The following is a 25221-nucleotide window of genomic DNA, read 5'->3' on the forward strand; positions in this document are numbered from 1 at the left end:
AAAGTGTCAATATTTTGTGTGGCGACCATTATTTTCCAGCACTGCCTTAACCCTCTTGGGCATGGAGTTCACCAGAGCTTCACAGGTTGCCACTGGAGTCCTCTTCCACTTCTCCATGACAACATTGTGGAGCTTGCATTCCTCCACCTTCCGTTTGAGGATGCCCCACAGATGCTCAATAGGGTTTAGGTCTGGAAACATGCTTGGCCAGTCCATCACCTTTACCCTCAGCTTCTTTAGCAAGGCAGTGGTCATCTTGGAGATGTGTTTGGGTTTGTTATTTTGTTGGAATACTGCCCTGCGGCCCAGTCTCCGAAGGGAGAGGATCATGCCTCTGCTTCAGTATGTCACAGTACATGTTGGCATTCATAATTCCCTCAATGAACTGTAGCTCCCCAGTGCCGGCAGCACTCATGCAGCCCCAGACCATGACACTCCCACCACCATGCTTGACTGTAGGCAAGACACACTTGTCTTTGTACTCCTCACCTGGTTGCCGCCACACACGCTTGACACCATCTGATAATAAGTTTATCTTATTCCACAGGACATGGCTCCAATAATCCATGTCCTTAGTCTGCTTGTCTTCAGCAAACTGTTTGCAGGCTTTCTTGTGCATCATCCTTAGAAGAGGCTTCCTTCTGGGATCACAGCCATGCAGACCAATTTGTTGCAGTGTGTGGCGTATGGTCTGAGCACTGACAGGCTGACCCCCCATCCCTTCAACCTCTGCAGCAATGCTGACAGCACTCATACGTCTATTTCCCAAAGACAACCTCTGGATTTTACGCTGAGCATGTGCACTAGACTTCTTTGGTCGACCATGGAGAGGCCTGTTCGGAGTGGAACCTGTCCTGTTAAACCACTGTGCTGCAGCTCAGTTTCAGGGTCTTGGCAATCTTCTTATAGCCTAGGCCATCTTTATGTAGAGCAACAATTCTTTTTTTCAGATCCTCAGAGAGATCTTTGCTGTGAGCTGCCATGTTGAACTTCCAGTGACCAGTATGAGAGAGTAAGAGCAATAACACCAAATTTAACACACCTGCTCCCCATTCACACCTGAGACATTGTAACGCTAACGAGTCACATGACATCGGGGAGGGAAAATGGCTAATTGGGCCCGATTTGGACATTTTCAGTTAGGGGGTGTACTCACTTTTGTTGCCAGCGGTTTAGACATTAATGGCTGTGTTTTTAGTTATTTTTTAGGGGACAGCAAATTTACACTGTTATACAAGCTGTACACTCACTACTTTACATTGTAGCAAAGTGTAATTTATTCAGTGTTGTCACATGAAAAGATATAATAAAATATTTACAAAAATGTGAGGGTGTACTCGCTTTTGTGAGATACTGTATATGTATACTTGATGGGAAGAGGTTAAAGGGGGATGAGGTGCAAACAACCATACCACTCTACTTTATAAATATGCTGTGCCCTGCTGATCAACCTTTGTGTGTTTGGCTTCCTGTTTCCTGCCTGCCGTGTGCTCTAGGTTTGTCTCTGTTACCAACCTTGGCGTGTTCTCTACTATTCCTGTCTGCTCGTGACCCTGACCTTTGGTGTGAACTCTGATGTCCTTGTCTGCTTGTGGCCCTGACCTTGGCTTATTCCCTTACTACCCCTAGCCTCCTGTTGCCTACTGTGGGTGTGAGCTGGGGGACCCTGGGAACCAGTTGCAGCCCAGTCCATCCTCACCACAGAGGCTCTGGTGAACACCTGCTGGCTCTTAGACTCCGCGCCCTAGGGAATCTTACGCTCTAACCCCGGTGGGATCCGTGTTGGTGTTCCAGCAGTCCTGCCTTCCTTTCCACCCTGACTCCCATCCGCAGCAGTCAGCCGTAGTGTCCACTACCTTGCGGTGCACTCCTGCTCCCAACAGTGTGCATCTGTCACCTAGCCTCAAGGTGACCTGACACCCGGCCCCTGAATGCCCTCTTCTCCTCCTCTCCCTCCCTCAGGCATTCAGTGGCTGCAGAAGGGAGATGGAGGGATCGGTTTCTCTATATGCCCCCCACTACCCCTCCTATCCAGGTGTACAAGGGGCAGCACAGGCCCCCTGGAGCATGGAGCTATTCAATGACAGCAGTGGTGGTGGGGGGGTATGGGATCAGTGGCAGAGGTGGTGGTGGGGGAATAGGATCAGTGGCAGCAGTGGTGGGGGGGCTGGGATCAGTGACAGCAGTGGTGTGGGGGGTTGGGATCAGTGGAAGCGGTGGTGGTGGGGTGATGAGAACAGTGGCAGTGGTGATGATGGTGAGGGGATGAAATCAGTGGCAGTGACACCTACCATTCACTACGTCCCGCAAGTCTTCCAGCGGCTTGCTGAGAGGCTGAGCTAGCTGACAGTCCAGGCATGTGGATTCCGACTGTGAAGTCGGGATCGATCCAGCACCTGGACCGGCTGACTGGTGTCTCAGAACCAACTGCACTCCTGTGATCCATAGGTGAAGTAGGGCCAAAAGAGCTTTGACCCTACTTCTGCTTTTGGCTGGTGCACCAGATTTCCTGTCTTAGGATGGCTCCTTTCTCTCACAGCATCCTATCTATGGACTCGACTCACCCTTGCATGCAGAGACCAGAGCTGTGTCTTCCTACACTATATGCATCAATAGAAATACACAGCCTTAGGAAGGCAGGGCACTCCTCTCCTCTTACATACAAGCCCCTCCTCTAAGCTAACATACTTACTAGAGACAGGGAAGCAGCACTGAAAGTTGTAAACTGCAAGTGCTAAAGTAAGAATTTTAACAAATAGTTTACTGGGGGATGTTTATTTTATTGCGCCCAATTTTACATAGTTACACAGTTGAAAAAAGAAACAAGTCAATCTAGTTCAATAAATAGAAGAAAAATGCATTAAGCTAAAAAATACACTGCTGGTTTAATATTGCTTTAGGGTTCTTGTTCAAGCACTTCCAGTTTAAGGATGACCATAGGCTGTCTTGTCCCCCAATTGCTTGTGAAGGCATATTTCATCCACTAGGAACCTGCCCCAGACCTTGCACAGACAGGTGGTGCTTAATCAAAACACAATTTCTTTTTTTTACATTTTATTCACCCTTATGCTGACCATTAAATGTAACCTAAAGACCTAATAGGGGTTTATTCAAGCACTCTATGTCCGTTACTGCTCCTTGGTAACACCAGTCCAGAATTTGCACTGGGCTCTCCAATTACAGTTATAAGTGCAGAACCTTTAACCATACCTCCCAGCAATCTGAGATGAGATAGGACACCCTTTTGTAGAAAGAAAATAGGCAAAAGACACACCCCTGCCATTCCTTACATTTACATGGACCAAAAAGAACACTTAAAAATGACCAGTTAAAACCCACAAGTGATTATTTGCAGTGTTACTTTTTTGCAATGTTTGCCTTTATACTGTCTTTTCAAAAAAAGTCAACTACTACAGAGGTTGGATGAAAAGGTTCATTCTACGGTAGTCTAATACTTTGCTAGTTAAATAACACATTTTTTTAGAGGCCTATACATCAGACCAAACAGAGGAACTACTGAGGAGGTAAAGGAGAGAGAGTAATCTGGTTCCAAAAAAGAGACCGTCCATCCAAATTAGGGACAGTTGAGATAATTTCGCATTACCTTTCTTTGGAGCTCTATCCCCCATCATTACAATCTGTATTCACATAAACATGAACACTCAACTGAGTGTTTATTTTTAAGCTGGTAAAGTTGCCACAGGAATATATGATACAGTAGTTTGTCTTTTCATGTTCATGTTGGCAAATGCACTAAACACTTTTAGAACTTTTACTAAGTCTCTTAATGTGTTAATTATAAGAGCTGCTTAAGATAACACCTCATTTCATTCAAGAGATGACTTTGTAAGCATGTTAATATCTATATAGGGTAAAATAACACCTGCAGAGTTTCCCAGCTGTGTCCTTGACGCCAGTGGTTGTAGATTGGGCCACGTTTACCTACACTAAGCAGCACATAAATAGTAAGCTTACAGTCTGTCTTTCTTTGTCAAGAGGGCTCTCGGGTGCAGCGTGCTTGCTTGTTCTCATGGCTGGGCTGAACATAGTGGTAGGCTTTTTCATATCTGTGGTTGCACTGTCCCAGCTAATTCGCTGGATAACCAAGAAATATTTGCCTGCCAGGATTTACAGATGCACAACAAGCGAGATAGCCAGCTCTTTGCAGCTGTGTGCCTGCTACATGGAACTCCGCATGTTAGTCGAGATTGGCATGTGGGGTGGAGGTTATGGTCCTGATGTAGTCTCTACTCTTCTCTTCCTGCTATTTTTAGCTCATGGGTTTACTTTTGATGGAGCATCAGCCAACCCTATGGTATCCCTACAGGAGTTTCTGCTCCGGGATTGCCCTTTCATAGATACAACAATTAAACTATTGGCTCAGTATGCTGGCATGGAGGCTGCTAGGTTCCTGATTAAACAGTACTGGATGCTGGAATTAACGGATTTCCACACAATTCAGATGATGATGGTAGATGATTGCAGTCCATCTCTACAAACCTCTCTAGCTCAAGGCATCTTTGTAGAGGCAATATGTGCCTTCTGCTACCATTTGGTACTACTCCGTTTCCAAAACTCAAAAGCGGTCTATAAGATACCAACAGCTGCTCTTACTGTAACTATATTGGCCTATGCAGGTAAGAAGCCAATTTGTTTTCTTTAAAGTATCAGAGTAAAATACAGTATTCTATTTCTTTGGACGTGTGTCAATATACTTTGGGGTTGTGTTGATGGCATCAGTTTGACATCAGTTTGACATCAGTTTGAGATGCTGCTGAGATCATCCAGAATTTGACAGGTGCACCTTCAGCCACCCTCCTTATGACCTGCATTTGACCTGCTTCAAGTGAGTTTTACATTCAAATAGACTTATATAAGAATGCAAAACCCATCTGACTCCAAAAAAGGCCATTGACACTGGCTCTTATGGGGATTGTTCACCCAGGCTGAGTTCCTGTCATATATTGACTGATATAATTAATTGGCTCCCTGAACTAGAGCGTGAGTGTTATACAGCTCAGCTATACATGATTTGAAAATTATTCAAATCCACTATTTTATCTTATCCAATTTTTTCAAGCCAGGTGATGCTTGCAGGGACATCCACAGCTTGAATTTTGTCAGATTCAGCAGAAATTGTCATAATTCGAGCCACCTATGTCTAAGTTTAGTTGTAACTTCAGGCTACCTGCAACTCATAAAATTAAGTCAGATACTATTTGTTCAGACATGTTTAATTTTCATTATATCTCAATCTTCCATATTTTTTAATGTTTGAGTACAAAATGTTCTTTAATAGCATTTTTAAGTGAGTGGTTATTGCATGCAGTGCTTCTCTCCCAAGGTTGGTGTCTGTCAACAGCTCTTTATATGACTGGTAATTACAATGGTAGGGTGAGCCCAGGAGCAGTTTGCTCTGTACATGTATGGGCTGCATGTGTGTACAGATCCAGCCATGGCAACAGCTAATGTTTAAAGGAGAGCTCCAGAAAACATAACTAAACTTATCTCTCTCAGTCTTTTCTAGTATGTTAATTACACTTACCTCCATGCTGCCTTTACCAGACCAGGGGCGGATCCAGGGGGGGGGGCAACAGGGCAATTGCCCCCCCCCCCCGAAATAATAGCACTGTCTGAAATTGTCTCCTGCCGCTGCCGGCCCGAGTCTCTCTCTCACATGTGCCGATCAGCGGCGCCGAGAGAGAGACTCGTGTCTATGTATGTAGTACAGGCGGCGGCGGTCACTCACACTGAAGGTGGATACATACCAGGAGGAGGTGGGTGGAGCCTCTTCCCTGCACTCGTTGCTAGACGCCAGGCGGCCCAGGCGTTAGCAACGAGTGACGTCAGTGAGTGAGTCACCGTCATGTCGGAGCAGAGTTCGGACTCCAGTCTCAGCCTCCGCCGCGGCTGACAGTGCGGGCAGCCCTGTAGGTGACAGTGCGGGCGGCTCCACCATGGCTGACAGTGCGGGCGGCTCCACAGTGCGGGCGGCTCGGTCAGTGAGTGAGTCGGTGAGGGGGGGTAGCTGGGCGGCTCCATGTGACTGTGAGTGGTCTGCTGGCCAATCAGGGAGCCGGCGGGCACAGGAGCAGAGAGATGACATCTCTCACCACCCTGAGCCCGCCCTGCATCCCTGCAGTTCCGCCCTCACTGTGAAGGCAGCTGTGGGCAGCAGAGAGATTACATCATCTCTCTGCTGCCTGACTCCGGGACATAGCAAGAGACCACCTTAGCAGGAAAGTGTGACACGGCAGGTGACAATCCGCATCTGGTGGCAGGAGACGTGGCAAGTGACAATCCACAACGTGTGGCAGGAGACGTGGCAAGTGACAATTCACAACGTGTGGCAGGTGACGTGGCAAGTGACAATCCACAACGTGTGGCAGGTGACGTGGCAAGTGACAATCCACAACGTGTGGCAGGAGACGTGGCAAGTGACAATCCGCATCTGGTGACAGGTGACGTTGGAAGTGACAATCCGCATTTGGTGGCAGGTGACGTTGGAAGTGACAATCCGCATTTGGTGGCAGGCGACGTGGAAAGTGACACACTCAGGGCTCTCACTGATTCTGCATTATGGTGAGTTGAACTATTTAATTTTATATTACAATGTAAGAATAGAAATAATGCGCTTCAATCATCCTGACACTATAATAACCATGGTGCCGTGATGATTGAAGTGCCAACACCAGCTGTTTCCCCGATAAATTGCCCGCAAAAAAAAAGGTATTTTCTGGCAGTGCCCCTCCGGAGATTAGACTCTGGATCCGTCCCTGTACCAGACACAGCTTGCTGAAAACAGAGAGCAAGGAGCAGCAGCACAGTTAGTCATTGCAAAAAAAAGGTCTATGTGGCCATCATTCACAGCAAGTAACTTCATTAATACAATAGCAGGGACTAAAAGTGAAAAGCACCCAGACCTAAAGCATTGTGCATCCTTGGCAACAAGTTAAAAGTATTAAACATTTTACACTTCCTTCCTACTGTAACTTCTTAAAAATATTTCCTGGAGCTGTCCTTTAAACAAATGGGCAGGTCCAACATAGGGTTGCCACCTGTCCAGTTTTGACCCGGACAGCCTGGGTTTTGACACATGTGCCCAGGTTTAAACCCACCAGAAACCCGGGCACATTCACGCTCAACCGTCCTGTGACCAGTGGCCCTTGGCCGCAACATCTAGAGCGACCGGGGCTACTCTAGATGTATATAACATAGAGCCTGCTATATAATGTACAGAGCCCTGTGTATAATGTAGAGCCTGGTATATAATGTACAGAGCCCTGTGTATAATATACAGCCTGGTATATAATGTACAGAGCCCTGTGTATAATGTACAGCCTGGTATATGATGTACAGAGTCCTGTGTATAATGTACAGCCTGGTATATGATGTACAGAGTCCTGTGTATAATGTACAGCCCGGTAAATGATGTACATTGACCTGTGTATATTGTACAGCCTCGCATATGATGTTCAGAGTCCTGTGTATAATGTAGAGCCTGGTATATGATGTGCAGAGCCCAGTATATAATGTAGAGCCTGGCATATGATGCACAGAGCCCTGTGTATAATGTACAGCCTGGTATATGATGTACTACAGGGTACGGAGTGGGTGTATTCTATAAGGGGTGGGGCTTATGAGAAGTGGGAGGGGTCAAAGGGGAAGGGCGGGGTCTGGCGCCCCCCCATCTTAAAACTTCACCAGCCGCCACTGGACCAGGGATGAAGGGAGGGTTGAGTTCTCCTTTTTATGCTTCAGCATAAAGAAGAACAAGGAGTCCTGGAAGTGATGGTTTGGCCCCCACAGAGCCCTGATCTCAACATCATCGGGTCTGTCTGAGATTACATGAAAAGACCTACATCCACAGAAGATCTGTGGTTAGTTCTCCAAGATGTTGGGTCAACCTACCTACCGAGTTCCTTAAAAACTGTGTACCTAGAAGAATTGATGAGAATTCAGAAGAATTGGAGGCAAAGGGAGGTCACACTAAATATTATTTTTGATTTCTCTTCTGTTCATTTACTTTCCATTTTGTTAATTGATAAAAATAAACTATTAACACTTCTATTTCTGAAAGCATTTCCTAATTTACAGCATTTTTCACACCTCACTAAAGCTTTTTCACAGTACTGTATATTGCTATTGGGCTACTGCACTATTGTTTAACACTACAAAGCAGGAATGAGAGCCTGAAAGTGAGTAAAAACAATCACAGAAAAAATATATGACTCAGGGTGGTGATACAAAATACTGATGAGATGTTTAAATCGTGTAAAAAATGTGTAAAAAAAATATATATGGAGTAAGATGTGCTACAGTCCAAAAAATTAGTAAGGATTGATGTAAAGAACAGTTCATGGATCTTCACAATAGATGAAACAGGATCTGGAGTGTAAACAGTGGTATGGTGACATCTGTTCAATGTGCTCACAGAGCCCTTACCTTAAAAGGCATGGGTAAATGCCTTATTCTCAATGGTAGTTAGTTACAGTCTCAGACTATCGGATCCATCCGGAAGGTGGATGACGAATGTGGGGACGGATCAGGCTCGCATCGAGGTTCGGATGTGCATAAAAAAATAATAAAGAAGGGGGCCTCCAATCGTGTATTAACATAATAAACCAAGTTTAATAAAAATAGATAAAAAAAACTGCTATTACAGGGCAGTTTAAACACCACAACAAGCATAAAACGGCGTTACGCCGCCACCTATTGTATCACTTCCGGTCCGCAACAAAAACAACCGGATCAACAGGTGATAACTTCCGGTTACGTCTAGTGTGAAATACATCCAATAGCTGACAATAATAGTCAATGGATAAAAATATAATAAATGACAAAAATGACTAAGTATGATCAGGGAAAATTAGAAACCAATGAAACATTACTAATTCAGGAAAAAGAGGAAGGGAAGTTAATTCTAACTTTCAATGCCCTTTTTGTTCTATCTACATATTGTAATTTACAAGAAGATTGCAGGACATGCACCACACCTTCTGTGTGACAGCTGATAAAGTCTTTAATTGGGTATGTGTTTCCTGTACTTGTTGCCAGAAATTCATTCTTTTTTCCTTGAAATTTTTTAGAATGTTGACACGCAAAGCAATATTTACACGGAAAGAAACCTTTTCCATTAAAAAAAGAAAAATGTTTTTTTGAGGGAGGATCAACTACATTTTTCACAATCAGATCCCGTAGTGTGGTGGCGCGTTTGTATATAATCACAGGTTTATCTGGTAAAATGCTTTTCAAGTGTTTATCACCTTTCAAAATATGCCAGTGTTTCTTGAGTATTTTTTCTATGTCTTTATGCTGGACATTAAAATCAAGAACGAGGGCTTATGCATCCGGTACTGGTTGTATTTTCTTATCGCCATGGATCATTTGACATCTATCCATAGTTTGTACCGATTGAATTTGTTTATTAATGAATTCTGGGGTGTACCCTTTCGCAATAAATCTTTTACCAATTAGATCAGCCTGAGTTTTGAACTCAGAGTCCCTGGTGCAGTTACTTCTGATTCTGACTAACTGACCCTTTAGAATGTTGAACAACCAGGGCTTATGGTGACAACTGGTAATAGGTAAGCAACTGTTTCTCGCAACCTCTTTAAAATGTGTTTTAGTGATTATTTTGTCATTTTCAATACTAATTTCTAGGACAAGAAATTGTATTTGTTTCTCCTCAATTTTCCAGGTCAAAACTATGTTCCTGTCATTGTGATTCAAATTAGACAAGAATTTCTCCAGTGACTCTTTATTGCCATTCCATATAATTATAATATCATCAATGAATCTTTTGAAAAATTCTCGTTTGCAAGGTGTATTTTTATATACTGCTTATTCTTCCAATTGGGCCATAAACGCGTTGGCAACGCTAGGGGCAAATTTCGCTCCCATAGTTATTCCTGTGGTCTGTTTGTAGAAATTCCGGTCGTGCCAGAAATAAGTATTTTTGAGAGAGAATTCTATGCATTTAATGAGGAACTTCCTCTGCATGCATTTTAAATTGCTGAATTTCCTCAAAACCCACTTGGTGGCCTCACATGCTTGATGGTGTTTGATGATTGTATACAGGGATGACACATCCGCTGTTGCCAATAGAGTTCTTCCTTCCAGGACGGTTGGTGATTCCAGTAGTTGTAGGACAAGTTTAGTGTCTTTAAGGTATGATGTTGTGAGTTGAACAGCAGGCTGAATGAAACTGTGAATATACTGACCCATTCTTGATGTCAATGAGTTTATCCCATTGACAATGGGTCTCCTTGGCGGATTTTCTCTATGTTTGTGTATTTTTGGAATGGTATAAATCACTGGGATTCTGCATGAATCTGGAACAAGGTATCTAGCCTCTTTGGTGTTCAATATATTTTTCTTCACTTCTAAATGTACAATTTGCTCCAGTCCTCATTTAACTTGCATTGTAGGGTTTCCTAATAATTTGGTGTATGTAGTGGAGTCTTGGAGTTGTCATTCAATTTCACTTAAATAATTTTGTTTAGTTTGAAGCACCGCTTCTCCCCCTTTATCAGCTGGTCTAATTACTAAATCTTTTCTGGCAGCTAATGATCGTATACCTTTTTTTTTTTTAATATGGATGGGGTCCATGACTTTCTTGATCTTTAGTTCATCCAAATCTTGTAAAACCAAGTTCTTGAAGACTTCGATGTGTTGCTTATCGTGAACCTGAGGATTAAACAGGGATTTGTTACGTAAAGAACTATGTTGTATCGTACTTCTGATGGTATGATGGTATCCCTAGTTTGGGGATTACCCAAGATGACCTTCTTGATATTAATTTTCCTTACGTATTTGTGTATTCTGATGTAGGTGTCAAATTTGTTTAAATTCTTTGTTGGGGCATATTTAAGGCCCTTGTCTAAGACAGCTAGCTCCTCAATACTTAACTCTTGCCCACTAAGGTTGAAAATGCCTTCGCCGTCTATTTGCGCTTTCTTTTTGAATCTCTTTCTCTCTTTGCATCCCCTCTTGGTTCTGGTGTTCTTCTTTGGTGTTCTTCTTGTTGTCGCCTCTTTGGCAAATACTTTGGTTCTTGTTGATGTCTCCTTGGGAAATGGTATGTTTGCTCTTGCCTCCTTCTCAGGGATTGGTCCCTCCGACCTCGATCTAAAAAATCTCCCTTCTGTCTGTCTTGTTGGTAGTAGGGTTGGCGATAATAGGGATTATGTTCCGTATGATGTCTCAGTGGTTCGAACCTGTTATAGGTGTGTATCGGGCTTCTCTCCCATATTTCTTGTGGGTGATGGTAGATGAATTCTCTAGTGTCTTTCTGATAGCCTTCATTATGAGGCCTATCTTGTTGAGGTCTTTCATAGTAATGGCCATCATTATACGGTCTAACTTGTTGGGATCTGGAATAGTGACCTTCATTAGGATATGGTTTCTTGAATGGTTTTTTAAAAGGTTTTTTTTCTAATATTCCTAGGGGTCTGGTACCAGTTATTTTGATGTCCTTGATAGTCTTGGTTTCTTCTCGGTGAGTGGTAATCTTCTCTTTTCCACCCCCTTGGTGGTGGGGGGTATTGGGAAGTGCTAGCCACTGGTTCCTCAATTCTTACTTCTCATTCAGGTGTGGAGTACGCTGAAGTTAACACTGGTTCTTCTAACTTACTCTGCCATTTAAAAACTTGATCTGCCTTGTAGTCCGAAGTGTCTCTTTGGTACTTTTTCATTTTTCTTTGTTGTACCTCTAAATCTTTAGCCATCAGATCTTTACTCATTTGGTTGGCTAATTTACTAAACTCGGTGGAGGCCTTATGAGGTTCTAGTTTGAGTTTTAGCTCTTCTATAGACCAACAGATAGAAGACACCTGAACGAGAAGTATAGACTTGATCTAGAAATTAGTATTGAAGGGGGGGCGTGACCAGATGCCGTTGTGAGTGGGTGTGTGTGCGAGCTCCCTCCTAGCTCCGGCCTTCATGCTGCTCAGCCCCGTCCCTAGCAGCTCAACCTAGCCTGCTACCTGCTATCACTTGCTATTTGACTTGCCTCCCTGCCTCTGACAGCTATTGTGACCGGCCAGCCGCACCTTACCTTCGGGAGTGGGGGCACGTCACTGCCGCTGCATCGCGCTGTCGTGTATCGGCTTGGTCTCTGCCCAGCGCTCCTCGCTCGGGCCGTGCTGCAGGTTCCCCCCGCCGCTGCCGGACTGGTCGCCTAGCAACGCCTGGGGCTCTCGCGAGAGCCGAGAAAATCTTCTGTGATCTGGACAAAGGCTCGGGAGTCTCAGCTAAGACGCTCTGCTTCGATTCCAGCCTCCCTCCCCTTGCTTCAGCCACAGCCACAGCTACAGCAGCAGACGCCAGCTACAGCAATAGACACCAGGTACACGTGGAGAGAGCGTGCCGCTCTGAAATACTCCAGGACAGGTACGAGAGCACTTGAGCTCAGTCTAAAAAGCCCTGGGGCTATAGAGGTGGACTTTATGGTATCCTGTAAAAACTATGCCCTGCTATACCTGCTAATGTTACACAGTTATACAGTAGTTGTAAAATGAGTCATTGAAGGAGCAAAATAAGGAAAAGCAGGGGGAGAGAGGGAAGAGGAGTGCAGAGAAGATCGTAAAGAAGCAAGGAAAGCGTTGGTTAAAGGGGGAGGGTATAAGAGAAGGAGAGGGGAAAGAAAGAAAAGAAGAAAGTAAAGAGAAGTCCAATTAAGTTCCAGCTGTGGGTTCTAAGGATGTCACGTTTATCTTAAAGGGTGGGCTGCAGGGGGAGCGGCAGTGGCAGTGGCAGCGGCAGTGGCAGCCTCTGGGCACACCATTCAGCAGATAAGGGGCAAACCACTGTTGGAATCCTGCTTTTTTTAGCGTCCCCAATGATGACTAGGAAGAAGGGAGAGGAGCCCCAACAGTCACACGAAAACACAACAACACAGGCTGCCCGCTCTGTTAAGGAAAAGGGGTCCCTAGCAGCATCAGCCTCCCTGGCGGCGACAGCTGCAGCAAAATTAGAAAAGTTTGCGCATACCCCTGCGCATACCCCTGTTAAAGGTAATCAAGTGCCTCATGAGAAGACACAGACAGGCCCATCTGGGGATCGGAAAAGCGTGGGCAGAATGTCAGCAGCTTCAGCTGTACTACCGGCTAGTACTAAAACCACATCAAATAAAAAAAGTCCAGAGATAGCCCCCCTGGAGAAAGGAACTGTACCAGTCAGTGGTGCTTCACCTGATCTTACTATAGCAGTTGAACCAGAACCCTCACTAAAGGAAGTACTAGCTGCAGTGAATTCATGTAAGGGGTCCCTGAATGACCTGTGTGACCAACTAGGGGGCCTCAAGGTAGAACTACGCTCTATGAGCCAGGAACTTCAGAAAGTACTAGAAAGGACTACCTATAGAAGAAAGATTGAGTCAACTTGAGGACACAGTGTTTCCAATGCAACGGGAATTCAAGAGTATACAAACGCAGTTTGAAATGTATAGAAACAAAATGGACGAAATAGAGAATAGAATGCGCAGATGTAATGTTAGGGTGTTGGGTCTCCCTGAGGGAAGTGAAGGCCCTCGCCCTGAAGTATATATGGAAAATCTGCTTAAGGGGCTCTTTGGGTCTGATACACTTTCACCTTACTTTGCTATCGAGAGGGCGCATCGAATCCCCACTAGGCCTACCGCATCAGGGGGACGCCCTAGAACAATGATTCTTAAGCTGCTCTGTTACAAGGACAAGGAGGCGCTAATGCAAAAATCTAGAGAGAAAGGAGATATTTTCCATAATGGCAGTAGGATTTCACTGTACCCCGACTTCTCCCTGGAATTGCAAAAAAGAAGGGCAGGCTTTGTGGAGGTGAAGCACGCTTTACGGTCTTATCAAATCCCATACGCCTTGCTATACCCAGCGCGACTGCGTGTAGAAGCCTCGGGGACAGTCTACTTCTTTGATGCAGCTGACAAGGCCTCAGCATGGCTGGAAGACTACAAAAAGAACTTATAAATCTAGGAAATCGGGAGAGTTGCAAAAGAGGAAAACGAAAAAGAGGACAAAATAAAACACTGTATTATTAAAAGCTAAATAAGGGATGGGGTTGGGGGGCTGAGGGAGGGTTTATTAATATTTTTTTTTTTCTCAGCGTGAGCCGGAGGTGGGGGGGAGTGTGGGTTGAAGAGTTTGTGAAAGTCTTAAATGTGTGATGGTACACGATCAAGGATGTGGGGTGGCCTGCTTTGTTTTTTTTCTTTTGTTTTTCTGCTCTAGTGTTCCCTTTAAGGGAGATGCTATAAAACCAGGGGGGGGGAGGGGGACAGGAGGAGGTTAACGGGTGGGTATGGTTGTTATTAGGTGTGATCGGGAGGTATGGGGTAGATTGGGTCACAACAAAAGCTCCTAGGGCTAACCGAAATAGGCACGGGTGGGGTAAGGGAAAGTCACTGGATAAAGAGTTAATTAGTCCCCATATGGGACTTAAACACATTAGTAAACAGAAGCAGGGGTGGGGGGAGGGTAACAAATTAAATAAGGGATTGTGTTACTTACACACGCACGTGGAAAGAATTGGAGTAGTGGGGGCTTGGGGGAGACAAGAGGGGAGGGGTTCTCCCCTTCTCCCTTTGCTCCTCACGCCCCTAAAATATAGTTCCAGCACTGATGGTGGGCTTAGGAATTATAGAAGAGTCACAATAAATGCTAAGAAGTTTGACGTGTTCGGTTGGGGTTTAAAAAGCGGCTTATATTTTATATTGCACAAGATGGTTGTTTTTTTTTTAATTTTTCTGCTAAAAATTTCTTATTTCCTTTTTGATGCTTAGTGTAGTTGGAATAGGATCGTGGAATGTTAGGGGTTTAGGTGATCCCGATAAGAGAACTGCTGTATTATCAGAGCTGGAGGCCCAGGGTGTCGATCTGATCTGCCTGCAGGAAACGCACCTGTCAAATGAAACCAGGACAAGATTTGGGGGTAGGAAATTCCAGACGCAATTCCACTCTGTCTACTCCTCCTATTCGAGAGGAGTGAGTATATTGATTAAAAAAGGGGTGTCGTTTACCTGCAGGGGTGTTCAGATCGACACGTTGGGCTGCTATATTTTTCTACACTGCCTATTAGACGGTAGAGAATTTGTTATTGCAAATATATATATCCTTCCTCCTAGTAAGTTGGAAATCCTATACTACCTGTTGGAATATATGGAGAACAAGACAGGGATCCCGTTGATTCTGGTTGGCGACTTTAACACAGTCCTCGATAGTTGGCAGGATAGACTCCCATCTGGTACCCGGACAGGGAGTGCAATGGAGGGCAGGCTTAAGCAGTTTTTAGAGGAAGTGGGGTGGTGTGATCTATGGAGAATCCGCAATCCAAATGTTAGACAATACTCTTGTTACTCAGGGACGCACTACACATTATCTCGAATAGACCTAGCCATAGGCAATAAGGAAGCGCACCCCCTAGTACATAAAATAGATTACGGCCCAAGAGGACTATCAGACCATTAGCCCTTAAAATTGATGATGCGCACCGGGGATAGACAAATACATAGGCCTTGGTCAGTAAATCCAGTATGGTTGGAGATGATAGGGAGCATGGAAGAAATTTCTACTAGTCTAAAGGAGTTTATGATGTGTAACTCAGGTACAGCGGCAGGGGGGGTGGTCTGGGACGCTCTAAAGGCCTTTCTCAGAGGGCTCCTAATTCAGAAAATAGCAAGGGTAAAGCGGAAAACAAGAATGCAGGAAGATCGCATCAGAAATTAGGTTATGGAGCTGGAAAGGCAGTATGTTTTGGGCCCCACTATAGAGCTAGGGGAGCTATGGGTTAGGAAACAACAGGAATTCAATGCGGTAACAATGAGAAAAGCTGAAAACAAAAGACTTTTCCAGAGGCAGAGGTTCTTTGAGGAGGGGGAAAGAATGGGCCGAATGCTGGCCGTAGTGGCAAGCACCAACTCCCCGACCTCAACAATCTCCGCGATTAGATCCCCAAAGGGGAAATTGCGACGGATCCTGTGAAAGTCAGGGAGATATTCTTCGATTCCTACAGTTCCCTGTACAAATCGAAACAGCCTATAGAAAGAGGAGAGCTGGATAAACTACTGGAAGGAATTGTACTACCAACCTTAATTACACTAGATAAAGTTAACTTAGAATCCCCTATAACCCTAGAGGAATTAAGGAGCGCTGTGGCTGCTATGCCCAATCATAAGTCTCCAGGCCCAGACGGACTCCCCCTGGAAATTTATAAATACTATGGGGGGATTTTGCTCCCCACTCTCCTGAGGACACTAGAGGAGGCGTTTATGGACGGTGGTCTCCCTGCCTCAATGACAGAGTCTAACATTATACTTATTCAAAAGGAAGGGAAGGACCAACTAGAGGTAGCGTCATATAGACCAATTTCTTTGCTTTGCTCGGACATTAAAATCCTAGCAAAGGTATTAGCAACTAGACTAAGTAAATGTATTAATAAATTGATACATCCAGACCAAGCAGGATTTATCCCCCATAGGTCTACCAGTGTCAATATTAGGAGAGCATATCTGAACCTGCAGACCCCAGTAGTAGACAGGGACCCTAGAGCCATTATATCCCTGGATATTGATAAAGCATTTGATAGCTTGGAGTGGGGCTACCTCTGGGGAATAATGGACAAATTTGGGTTTGGCCCGATTTTTATCAATTGGGTAAAAATCTTGTATAGCCATCCATCAGCTAAGCTAAAGATCAACAACGAGTATACAGATAGTTTGACATTAGAGAGGGGCACAAGACAGGGGTGCCCGTTATCGCCCCTCCTGTTCGCTCTGGCAATGGAGCCGCTGGCGGAGGCTATAAGAAGGGAGCCGGGCTTTCGGGGCTTTAGGAGGAAGGGTAGCGAAGAAAGAGTCGCACTTTACGCAGATGACGTTTTGGTATTCCTGGGGGATATGGGTCCATCTCTGGAAAAAACGATGCAACTGGTAGAAGGATTTGGGAAGGTATCGGGCCTAGTAGTTAACTGGGATAAATCTTCATTGCTACAGATTGACTCAATCAATAACCCCCTCCCTGATGGTCTCCCTGGGTTAAAAGTAACTGATAAGATAAAGTACCTGGGAATAGTAATTACTAGCGATCCCAATGACTACATTCGAGATAACTTGGCCCCCTTGTTTGAGAAGTTTAGAAGAAAATGCGACATCTGGTGTCGGCTTCCCCTGTCGCTAGCAGGACGTTCAAATCTGATCAAAATGATCTGGCTGCCACAACTACTCTACATTCTCCATAACTCCCCGGTATGGATCGGGAGAAAATGGTTCATGAAAATAAACTCCTTATTTAGGGACCTTATTTGGAAGAAGGGCCAGGCTAGGATTAAACTGCAGATACTGCAGCGACCTACCTGGGAGGGAGGATTGGCAATCCCCCATCCGTATGGTTATTACCTAGCTGCCCAAATGCAGCATCTAGGGGGCTGTGAATCCATGGGCGAAGCAAGTGCTAGCAATAAAATAATGCTGGAAGGCAGTTCACACAGACGCTTGGTGGATGCACTAGGGGCCGGTTCACTCCAGAGAAAGTTACCAACACTTAAACTAGTAAATAAGATCTGGCAGACAGTTAAGAAGATCATGGGGTATAGAGGCATTACTGACTTTTTGCCCATATGGTCTAACCAATCCCTGGGGGAATTAAGGGCTATAGAAATGAACCCTGTTTGGGAAAGCCACGAAATCTATAGACTGGTTCAGCTGTACACCGATACCAACTTGAAATCCTTTATGGAATTGAGAATGGAATTTGGAGTTCCATATAATACATTCTATAATTATCTGCAGATCAGGCACGCACTGAATACCCAATTTAGGTCTTCCCCTATGAAGCGATGTAAAACACTGCTTCTTAATAAAGTAGTTAAAGAAACAAACACTAAGGGGCTGATTGGAGATGTGTATACGCAGTTATTGGACAAGATCCTGGTTCAAGGCGTGTCCCTCGGGTCTAGAGAAGGTTGGGAGGCGGATGTGGGGGAGCTGTCGGACGCCCAGTGGAAAAAAATACTGGAACTTGGGCAGACGGTGTCCGTCTCTCCCTCACAGAAGGCCTCACATCTATTCCTTCTACATAGAGCATACTACACTCCTAGAAGATTGTACAGGTTTGGGAGTAGACCAGACGACAGATGTCCCAGGTGCTACAGGACAGGAGATCTCATACACATGGTTTGGAGATGTCCAAAATTGGCAAGATATTGGACGGAAGTGGTCAGGACAATAAATTGTAGATTCAAGGTAAACTTGGAATTAGTCGCTAAAGTATGTGTGTTGGGGTTAGTGGGAGCTAATATGGGTAACACCAACACAACCACTGCCATAGTAAGCTGTCTATACCAAGCGAGAAAGCTGATAGCACAATCCTGGCTCTCAATAAACCCTCCAACTATAGGGGAATGGCTTAAAAAAAATGGACTCCCTGGTTTGGACAGAAAGGACAGTATACACTAAAAAAGGGAACTACAGTAAATTCCTTGGTATATGGAAGCCCTGGCTCCAGGAGCTGAATACTCGTTATTTATTCTGAATCAATTATCTTTGAACCTTTCACGAATGCGGGGGAGAATAACAGCCCAAACCAGATAAGCCAGAGTGTAGGAACAGGCTCCACTGGGGCTTAGACAATTATAGCATGCCACGAGTCCTAGTGTTATTGAACCTAACTTTTGCGCTGATTATAAGGGAAGGGAGGGGGGTGGTAAGGCGGGTAGAAGATAAAGGGTGGGTGGGAAGAGTAGGGAGAGCAAGGGAAAAGAAAAAAGGGGGGGAAAAAATAGCACACTGTAAGATATTATCACTTACATATTTATTAATGTTTGTAATCATCACAGTGCACAGCAGGTACGCGAGGTATTGAGATTTACTATTGCCTGTGAATTTTGTTTTACTGTTTTTGATAATCGCACTTTAAACTTAATTGTCACGTAAAGTATGTAACTTTTTATATTGCTATCAATAAAAAGAAAGAAAAGAAAAAGAAATTAGTATTGAAAACGACAAAATAATCACTAAAACACATTTTAAAGAGGTTGCGAGAAACAGTTACTTACCTATTACCAGTTGTCACCATAAGCCCTGGTTGTTCAACATTCCAAAAGGTCAGTTAGTCAGAATCAGACGTAACTGCACCAGGGACTCTGAGTTCAAAACTCAGGCTGATCTAATTGGTGAAAGATTTATTGCAAAAGGGTACACCCCAGAATTCGTTAATAAACAAATTCAATCGGTACAAACTATGGATAGATGTCAAATGATCCATGGCGATAAGAAAATACAACCAGTAGCGGATGCACCAGCCCTCGTTCTTGATTTTAATGTCTAGCATAAAGACAGAAAAAATATTCAAGAAACACTGGCATATTTTGAAAGGTGATAAACACTTGCAAAGCATTTTACCAGATAAACCTGTGATTATATACAAACGCGCCACCACACTACGGGATCTGATTGTGAAAAATGTAGTTGATCCTCCCTCAAAAAACATTTTTCTTTTTTTAATGGAAAAGGTTTCTTTCCGTGTAAATATTGTTTCGCGTGTCAACATTCTAAAAAATTTCAAGGAAAAAAGAATGAATTTCTGGCAACAAGTACAGGATACACATACCCAATTAAAGACTTTATCAGCTGTCACACAGAAGGTGTGGTGTATGTCCTGCAATCTTCTTGTAAATTACAATATGTAGGGAGAACAAAAAGGGCATCGAAAGTTAGAATTAAAGAACATGTCCAGAACATTATGAAAGCATTCCCAAAGCACAATATATCGAGGCAATTCGCTGCAGTCCATAATAGTGTGCTCACAATTGGTCTACAAAGTAAAAATACCCACCTATACCTTGTTTCCCACCACTGCGCCTCGGAGTCAACACCAACTTATTTAATAAAAAATATTGATGCAAGTGTCTAACTACAACTGCCACATTGTAAAAAAATATCTATACCATATACTTTTTATCTATAACGTGTCTAATGTATGTGAATCACACGTGCAATAAAAATAGTGGCGCTTCCTAAAAAAAAAAAATCGAGTGTCTAAAGAAGACACTAATAAGTAACCACCCACTCATGAATTAAATAGTCCAGATTATTTAGGATCACTATATTCCAGCTACACGTAAATATTGATTTTAATAAACATGCATAATTTGGTAATTTTAAATAAGTGCTTTTAATATTTTTTATGATCATATTTTTTATAATATTTTGTATGATCATTTGTGAGTGGTGGTTGCTGGGTGATATTTGATTACTCTTGAGTAATATTGCTGAAGCAACCAGCACGGAGTATTTTTTAACATTTAGGGTCCAGTATATAAACTAAGAATTAGTGAAGTAATGTATTGTGCTGTTAGTAACTTTTGATTTGAATATAACTGATACTTGGGAAGTGCATATCAGTAAGTGTAAAATTGATAACTAAGCAGTACAGTCCTTTACTTCATGCATCTATCGAGCAGCGGTCCCGAGCAATGGGGGTTTGCGCTCACGGGGACACGATTAGTGTGCAGGCGCGGCGTTCACTTAGGGCGCAAGCGTACTGAGCGATCTCCTGTCATTTGTTGATGGGAGGGTATATAAATAATGACGGACATTCCGGGCGGCCTATCCCATGAATAAGTCACAGGTGTGACGAAACATGTCGGGGCGTGGCCATGTAGTGGTGGACATCGAAAAAGAGTGACGTGTAGAGAGACGAGCGTCGCGGTGTAGCCTACCAAGGAAAGAGACCTGTCGAAGCGGCTGGGCGAGCGAGGAGCGGGTGAGAGAATCAAATTAGACGCCTGCATATCTCGGGTCTGCCGTGACCGCAAACCCTCAGGAGGTTTTACAAGTTGTTGTGCTGTGCATTGTTTACACAGTGTGCTGTGGAAGTTTGCTGTGCAAGTTTTTTAAATTTAAAGTGTGAGTTTAACCATTGGAGATTTGTTTTAAGTGTGTGCTATTAAACTGGTTGTACGTATCACACTATTGGAGCATTTTTTCTCATTCACATATGGAACGAATTTTGCACTTACACTCGGATGGATGAATTGTTGGTTTAATTCCGGTGATTTGGAATCATTAAGCTTTGCAGCCTTACGCGCAAGTGGGGGCAATTGGAGCTGGTGAGTGTGTTTTTCATTGGGAGTGGGCTCACCCAACACCCGGGTGTGGTGGAAGTTTTGGAAAGAAGATACCGCACATTTATTTGGAGGACTTTGGCACGAATGTTCAATTAACTTTTTTTCCCTGTCATTGGGTCACATCCTTGCTTATATATGCTAAAGTACACAAAATAATTTCAATATTATTTTTATTCTATATTTTTTTGTATTTTTTGCTGTGTCGGCACTGTGTTACAACTTGTTATTAGATTTTTGATCAATTGGTGTTCACCACTTTTATAATATGTACAATATTTTTGTATGATTTATGTACACTTTAATAGGTGTTCACTAGTAATTAGTCACTGTAAATGTGTAATCTTTTTTAGGAAGCGCCACTATTTTTATTGCAAGTGTGATTCACATACATTAGACATGTTATAGATAAAAAGTATATGGTATAGTCCATAATAGTGACCCGGCTGAAATGACCTTTTAGGGTATAGACAGATACCATAAGTCTTGGAGTGGTGACCATAAAGTCAGGAGTATCAGCCAAAAAGAATCCCAATGGATTTACAAAATGAAAACACTTGTACCTAATGGATTAAATATAGACTTCAATTTAAATTGTTTTATAAGTGATTATTAAATTCTCATTTTTTATTGTGAAACTTTTATTGAACTTCCGGTGCACATTATTTTTTTTTTTATTTAAGTTTTTTTTATAAACCTCCCTCTTTTTTCCTGAATTAGTAATGTTTCATTGGTTTCTAATTTTCCCCGATCATATTTAGTCATTTTTGTCATTTATTATATTTTTATCCATTGACTATTATTGTCAGCTATTGGATGTATTTCCTCTAAACTGCCACAAGATGCCAGCAATGAGTCGACCACTAGTGCCATCTATTGGATGTATTCCCCCTAAATTGCCACAAGATGACAGCAGTGAGACAGTCCTTTTACTGCATCATCCACTTCTCCCTTGATGCGGTATTAATTGTGATGATGTTTATCTGAACAAACCCTAATATATTGTAAGTACTGAGCCATCATCCTAGTTTTATATATAATTTAAAAATGTTTTCCCATATTTAATCTATGTATTAAGCGCCATGTACATTTTCACTTGACCGCCATGTAAGAACACATATTTTAGTCTTTGGTCTTCACCAAAATGGCTTTGGTATCACTTCCTGTGTAACTAGTATAAATGAACTGATTGCTCATCCAATCGGATTCCCTGAGGAAGTCACGAGGGGCGTGACGTAACGCGTAGGATTGACGCACTAGACGTAACCGGAAGTTGGCACCTGTTGACCCGGTTGTTTTTGTTGCGGACCGGAAGTGATACAATAGGTGGCGGCGTAACGCCGTTTTATGCTTGTTGTGATTTTTAAACTGCCCTGTAATAGCAGTTTTTTATCTATTTTTATTAAACTTGGTTTATTACGTTAATACACGATTGGAGGCCCCCTTCTTTATTATTTTTTATGCACATCCGAACCTCGATACGAGCCTGATCTGGCCCCACATTCGTCATCCACCTTCCGGATGGATCCGATGGTCTGAGACTGGAACTAACTACCATTGAGAATAAGGCATTTACTCATGCTTTTTAAGGTAAGGGCTCTGTGAGCACATTGAACAGATGTCACCATACCACTGTTTACACTCCAGATCCTGTTTCATCTACTGTGAAGATCCATGAACTGTTCTTTACATCAATCCTTACTAATTTTTTGGACTGTATCACATTTTACTCCATATATATATTTTTTTACACATTTTTTACACGATTTAAAGATCTCCTCAGTATTTTGTATCACCACCCTGAGTCATATATTTTTTCTGTGATTGTTTTTACTCACTTTCTTCTTTGTATGATTCACAATTTAGATATTTATCACATTGGTTTATTCACATTTTTATCCCATTGGTGTGTTCATTTATGACCACTTAGTGGGCACTCCACTCATCTATTGTTTATGGTTTTGCGTGAAATCACATTAAGTTTGCTTATTCACTACATTTATTGGTCGATTTGTGATGACCATTAGATTTTGCTGCAATCCCCCATCCCATCACTTTTAATAGCGCAGAGGTCCTCTTATTGAATTATTTTTTAGGAATGAGAGCCTGTATGTGAAATGAGTGAATATGGCAGCCCCCCATACATATACAAATAAAAACTATATATAAAAGCAAGGCTTTTCAAAACAATAACACACATTTGCAGAATTTACATCAAATTGATGGTTTGTACATGTATTTCTAAAACAAAGCATTGAAGTCTATACATCCTGCTCAAATAAGCTCAAGGTTGTCTCTTTGGCTACTTAATTGGCTCCTACATTTTTTTTTTCCTTGATTTCCTCATGAACAGTTAGATGGAGAGGGGTTAACTTCTATGTTAAGCATAAATCACGTAAGCACCATTATTCATAACACCAGAACCAAGGTTAATGCTTATTTATGTGTATGAATGAGCTATTAACTAACAAGGTAAGTAATTGCACCTTTGGCTCACTACATGTTATCTAAACCAGTGTTGATTCTTCTATTTAGCAATGTTCACCTAGTTGTTCCTGTCCTCAGGTACCTCATACACAGCGGCTTACTTCAACCCAGTCTTGGCTTATGCCCTGACATTTCACTGCCCTGGCAAGAGCATTCAGGAGAACTCTGCAGTCTACTTGGGTGGTTCATTCATTGGTGAGTAATGATAAAATTAACTATTATTACTGAATTCATTTGATCAAACTATATGAAATGTTCATTGATAAATGACTGTAATTCAAGCCATGATATAATTAATTTGATTAAAGAAACCCTGTCACCAACTTAAAAAATCTATTATTTTAGATGCTTAGTCTCCTCTTTCATAAATTCATTTTATTTACTTGCAATGTGATCTTACTAGTCAGTTTCCTAGCCCAGTCTTGGGGCTTTCGGATTTCAATAATGAAGGCTTTTTACAGGTAAGTCACATGGATAATATACACTATATTACCGCACTGGTGCGCAGTCATGTTGGAACAGGAAGGGGCCACCCCCAAACCGTTCCCACAAAGTTGGTAGCATGAAATTGTCCAAAATGTCTTGATATGCTGATGCCTTAAGCATTTCCTTCACTGGAACTAAGGGGCCAAGCCCAACCCCTGAAAAACAACCCCACACCATAATCCCCCCTCTACCAAATGATTTGGACCAGTGCACAAGGGAAGGTCCATAAAGACAAGAATGAGCTAGTTTTGGGTGGAGGAATTTGCCTGACTTGCACAGAGTCCTAACTTCAACCCAATAGAAAACCTTTGGGATGAATTAAGAGCAGAGACTGCAGGCCAGGCCTTCTTATCCAACATCAGTGCCTGACCTCACAAATGCGCTTCTGGAAGAATGGTCAAACATTCCCATAGATATATTAATAATATATATTAAACCCTATGGACTAAGACTGGGGTGCCATTAAAGGTCATGTGCGTGTAAAGGTAGGTGTCCTAATACTTTTGGTAATATAGTGTATGTAAAATGTAAATACTGTATAATCCTATGGAAAGATTTTTGATGAAATAAATGGTCTGGTGTTTTAACATGTTTTTGCTTGCATTAAAGCCAACAAATATCAATGAAGGTTTCAGGTAAGTGAATGTTAGATACATACCAGATGGTGCCATAGAAACCTAATTGATTGCCTTTCTCTGCTAATATTCAGATTTAGCAAGCCCACAGATGTCCTTATAAAAGGGCATATGCATGTGACCGAAGCCTCTTCTCCCCCATATCGATGCAGACCTCAAAGCCCTGCCTTGCCAGGGGAGCGGAGGATCAACTAAAAACAGGTAAGTAAAAGTACAACCCCAATTCCAAAAAGGTTAGGACGCTATAAAATCTACATAAAAACAGAATGTAATGATTTCCAAAACTCGTGAACCCAAATTTTATTCACAATAGAAAACATAGCAAATGTTTAACCACTTGCCAACTGCGCAATAGCTGAACAACGGCTATAGCGTGGCTGGCTAGTTCTGGGGTGAGGCCATATGACAGTCTCCCATGATCGTGTCCACTGAGGGGCACAGGCGGCGCGCTCTGTGATGCTGTGATGCTCTGTGATCGCAGTGTCCTTCAGACACTCCACAG

At 42.9% G+C, this 25221-nt stretch overlaps 1 protein-coding gene across 2 annotated transcripts in view; it reads left to right on the plus strand.

Moving 5' to 3' along the window:
• Nucleotides 1–25221, plus strand: part of AQP12B (aquaporin 12B) — an 81908-nt gene that overhangs the window by 45830 nt on the left and 10857 nt on the right. The window contains exons 1-2 of one of the 2 annotated variants that reach the window (XM_073625622.1): nucleotides 3997–4637; nucleotides 23677–23793. In XM_073625622.1, the coding sequence (XP_073481723.1) occupies nucleotides 4031–4637; nucleotides 23677–23793 (724 nt within the window). In that variant the 5' untranslated portion in view covers nucleotides 3997–4030. Of the gene's footprint in view, nucleotides 1–3996; nucleotides 4638–23676; nucleotides 23796–25221 lie in introns of those variants that run through there. The other variant, XR_012243763.1, reaches the window with a different exon arrangement.

This window comes from Aquarana catesbeiana, linkage group LG04, assembly GCF_042186555.1.
Source record: "Aquarana catesbeiana isolate 2022-GZ linkage group LG04, ASM4218655v1, whole genome shotgun sequence".
In the NCBI taxonomy this organism is placed as follows: Eukaryota; Metazoa; Chordata; class Amphibia; order Anura; family Ranidae; genus Aquarana; species Aquarana catesbeiana.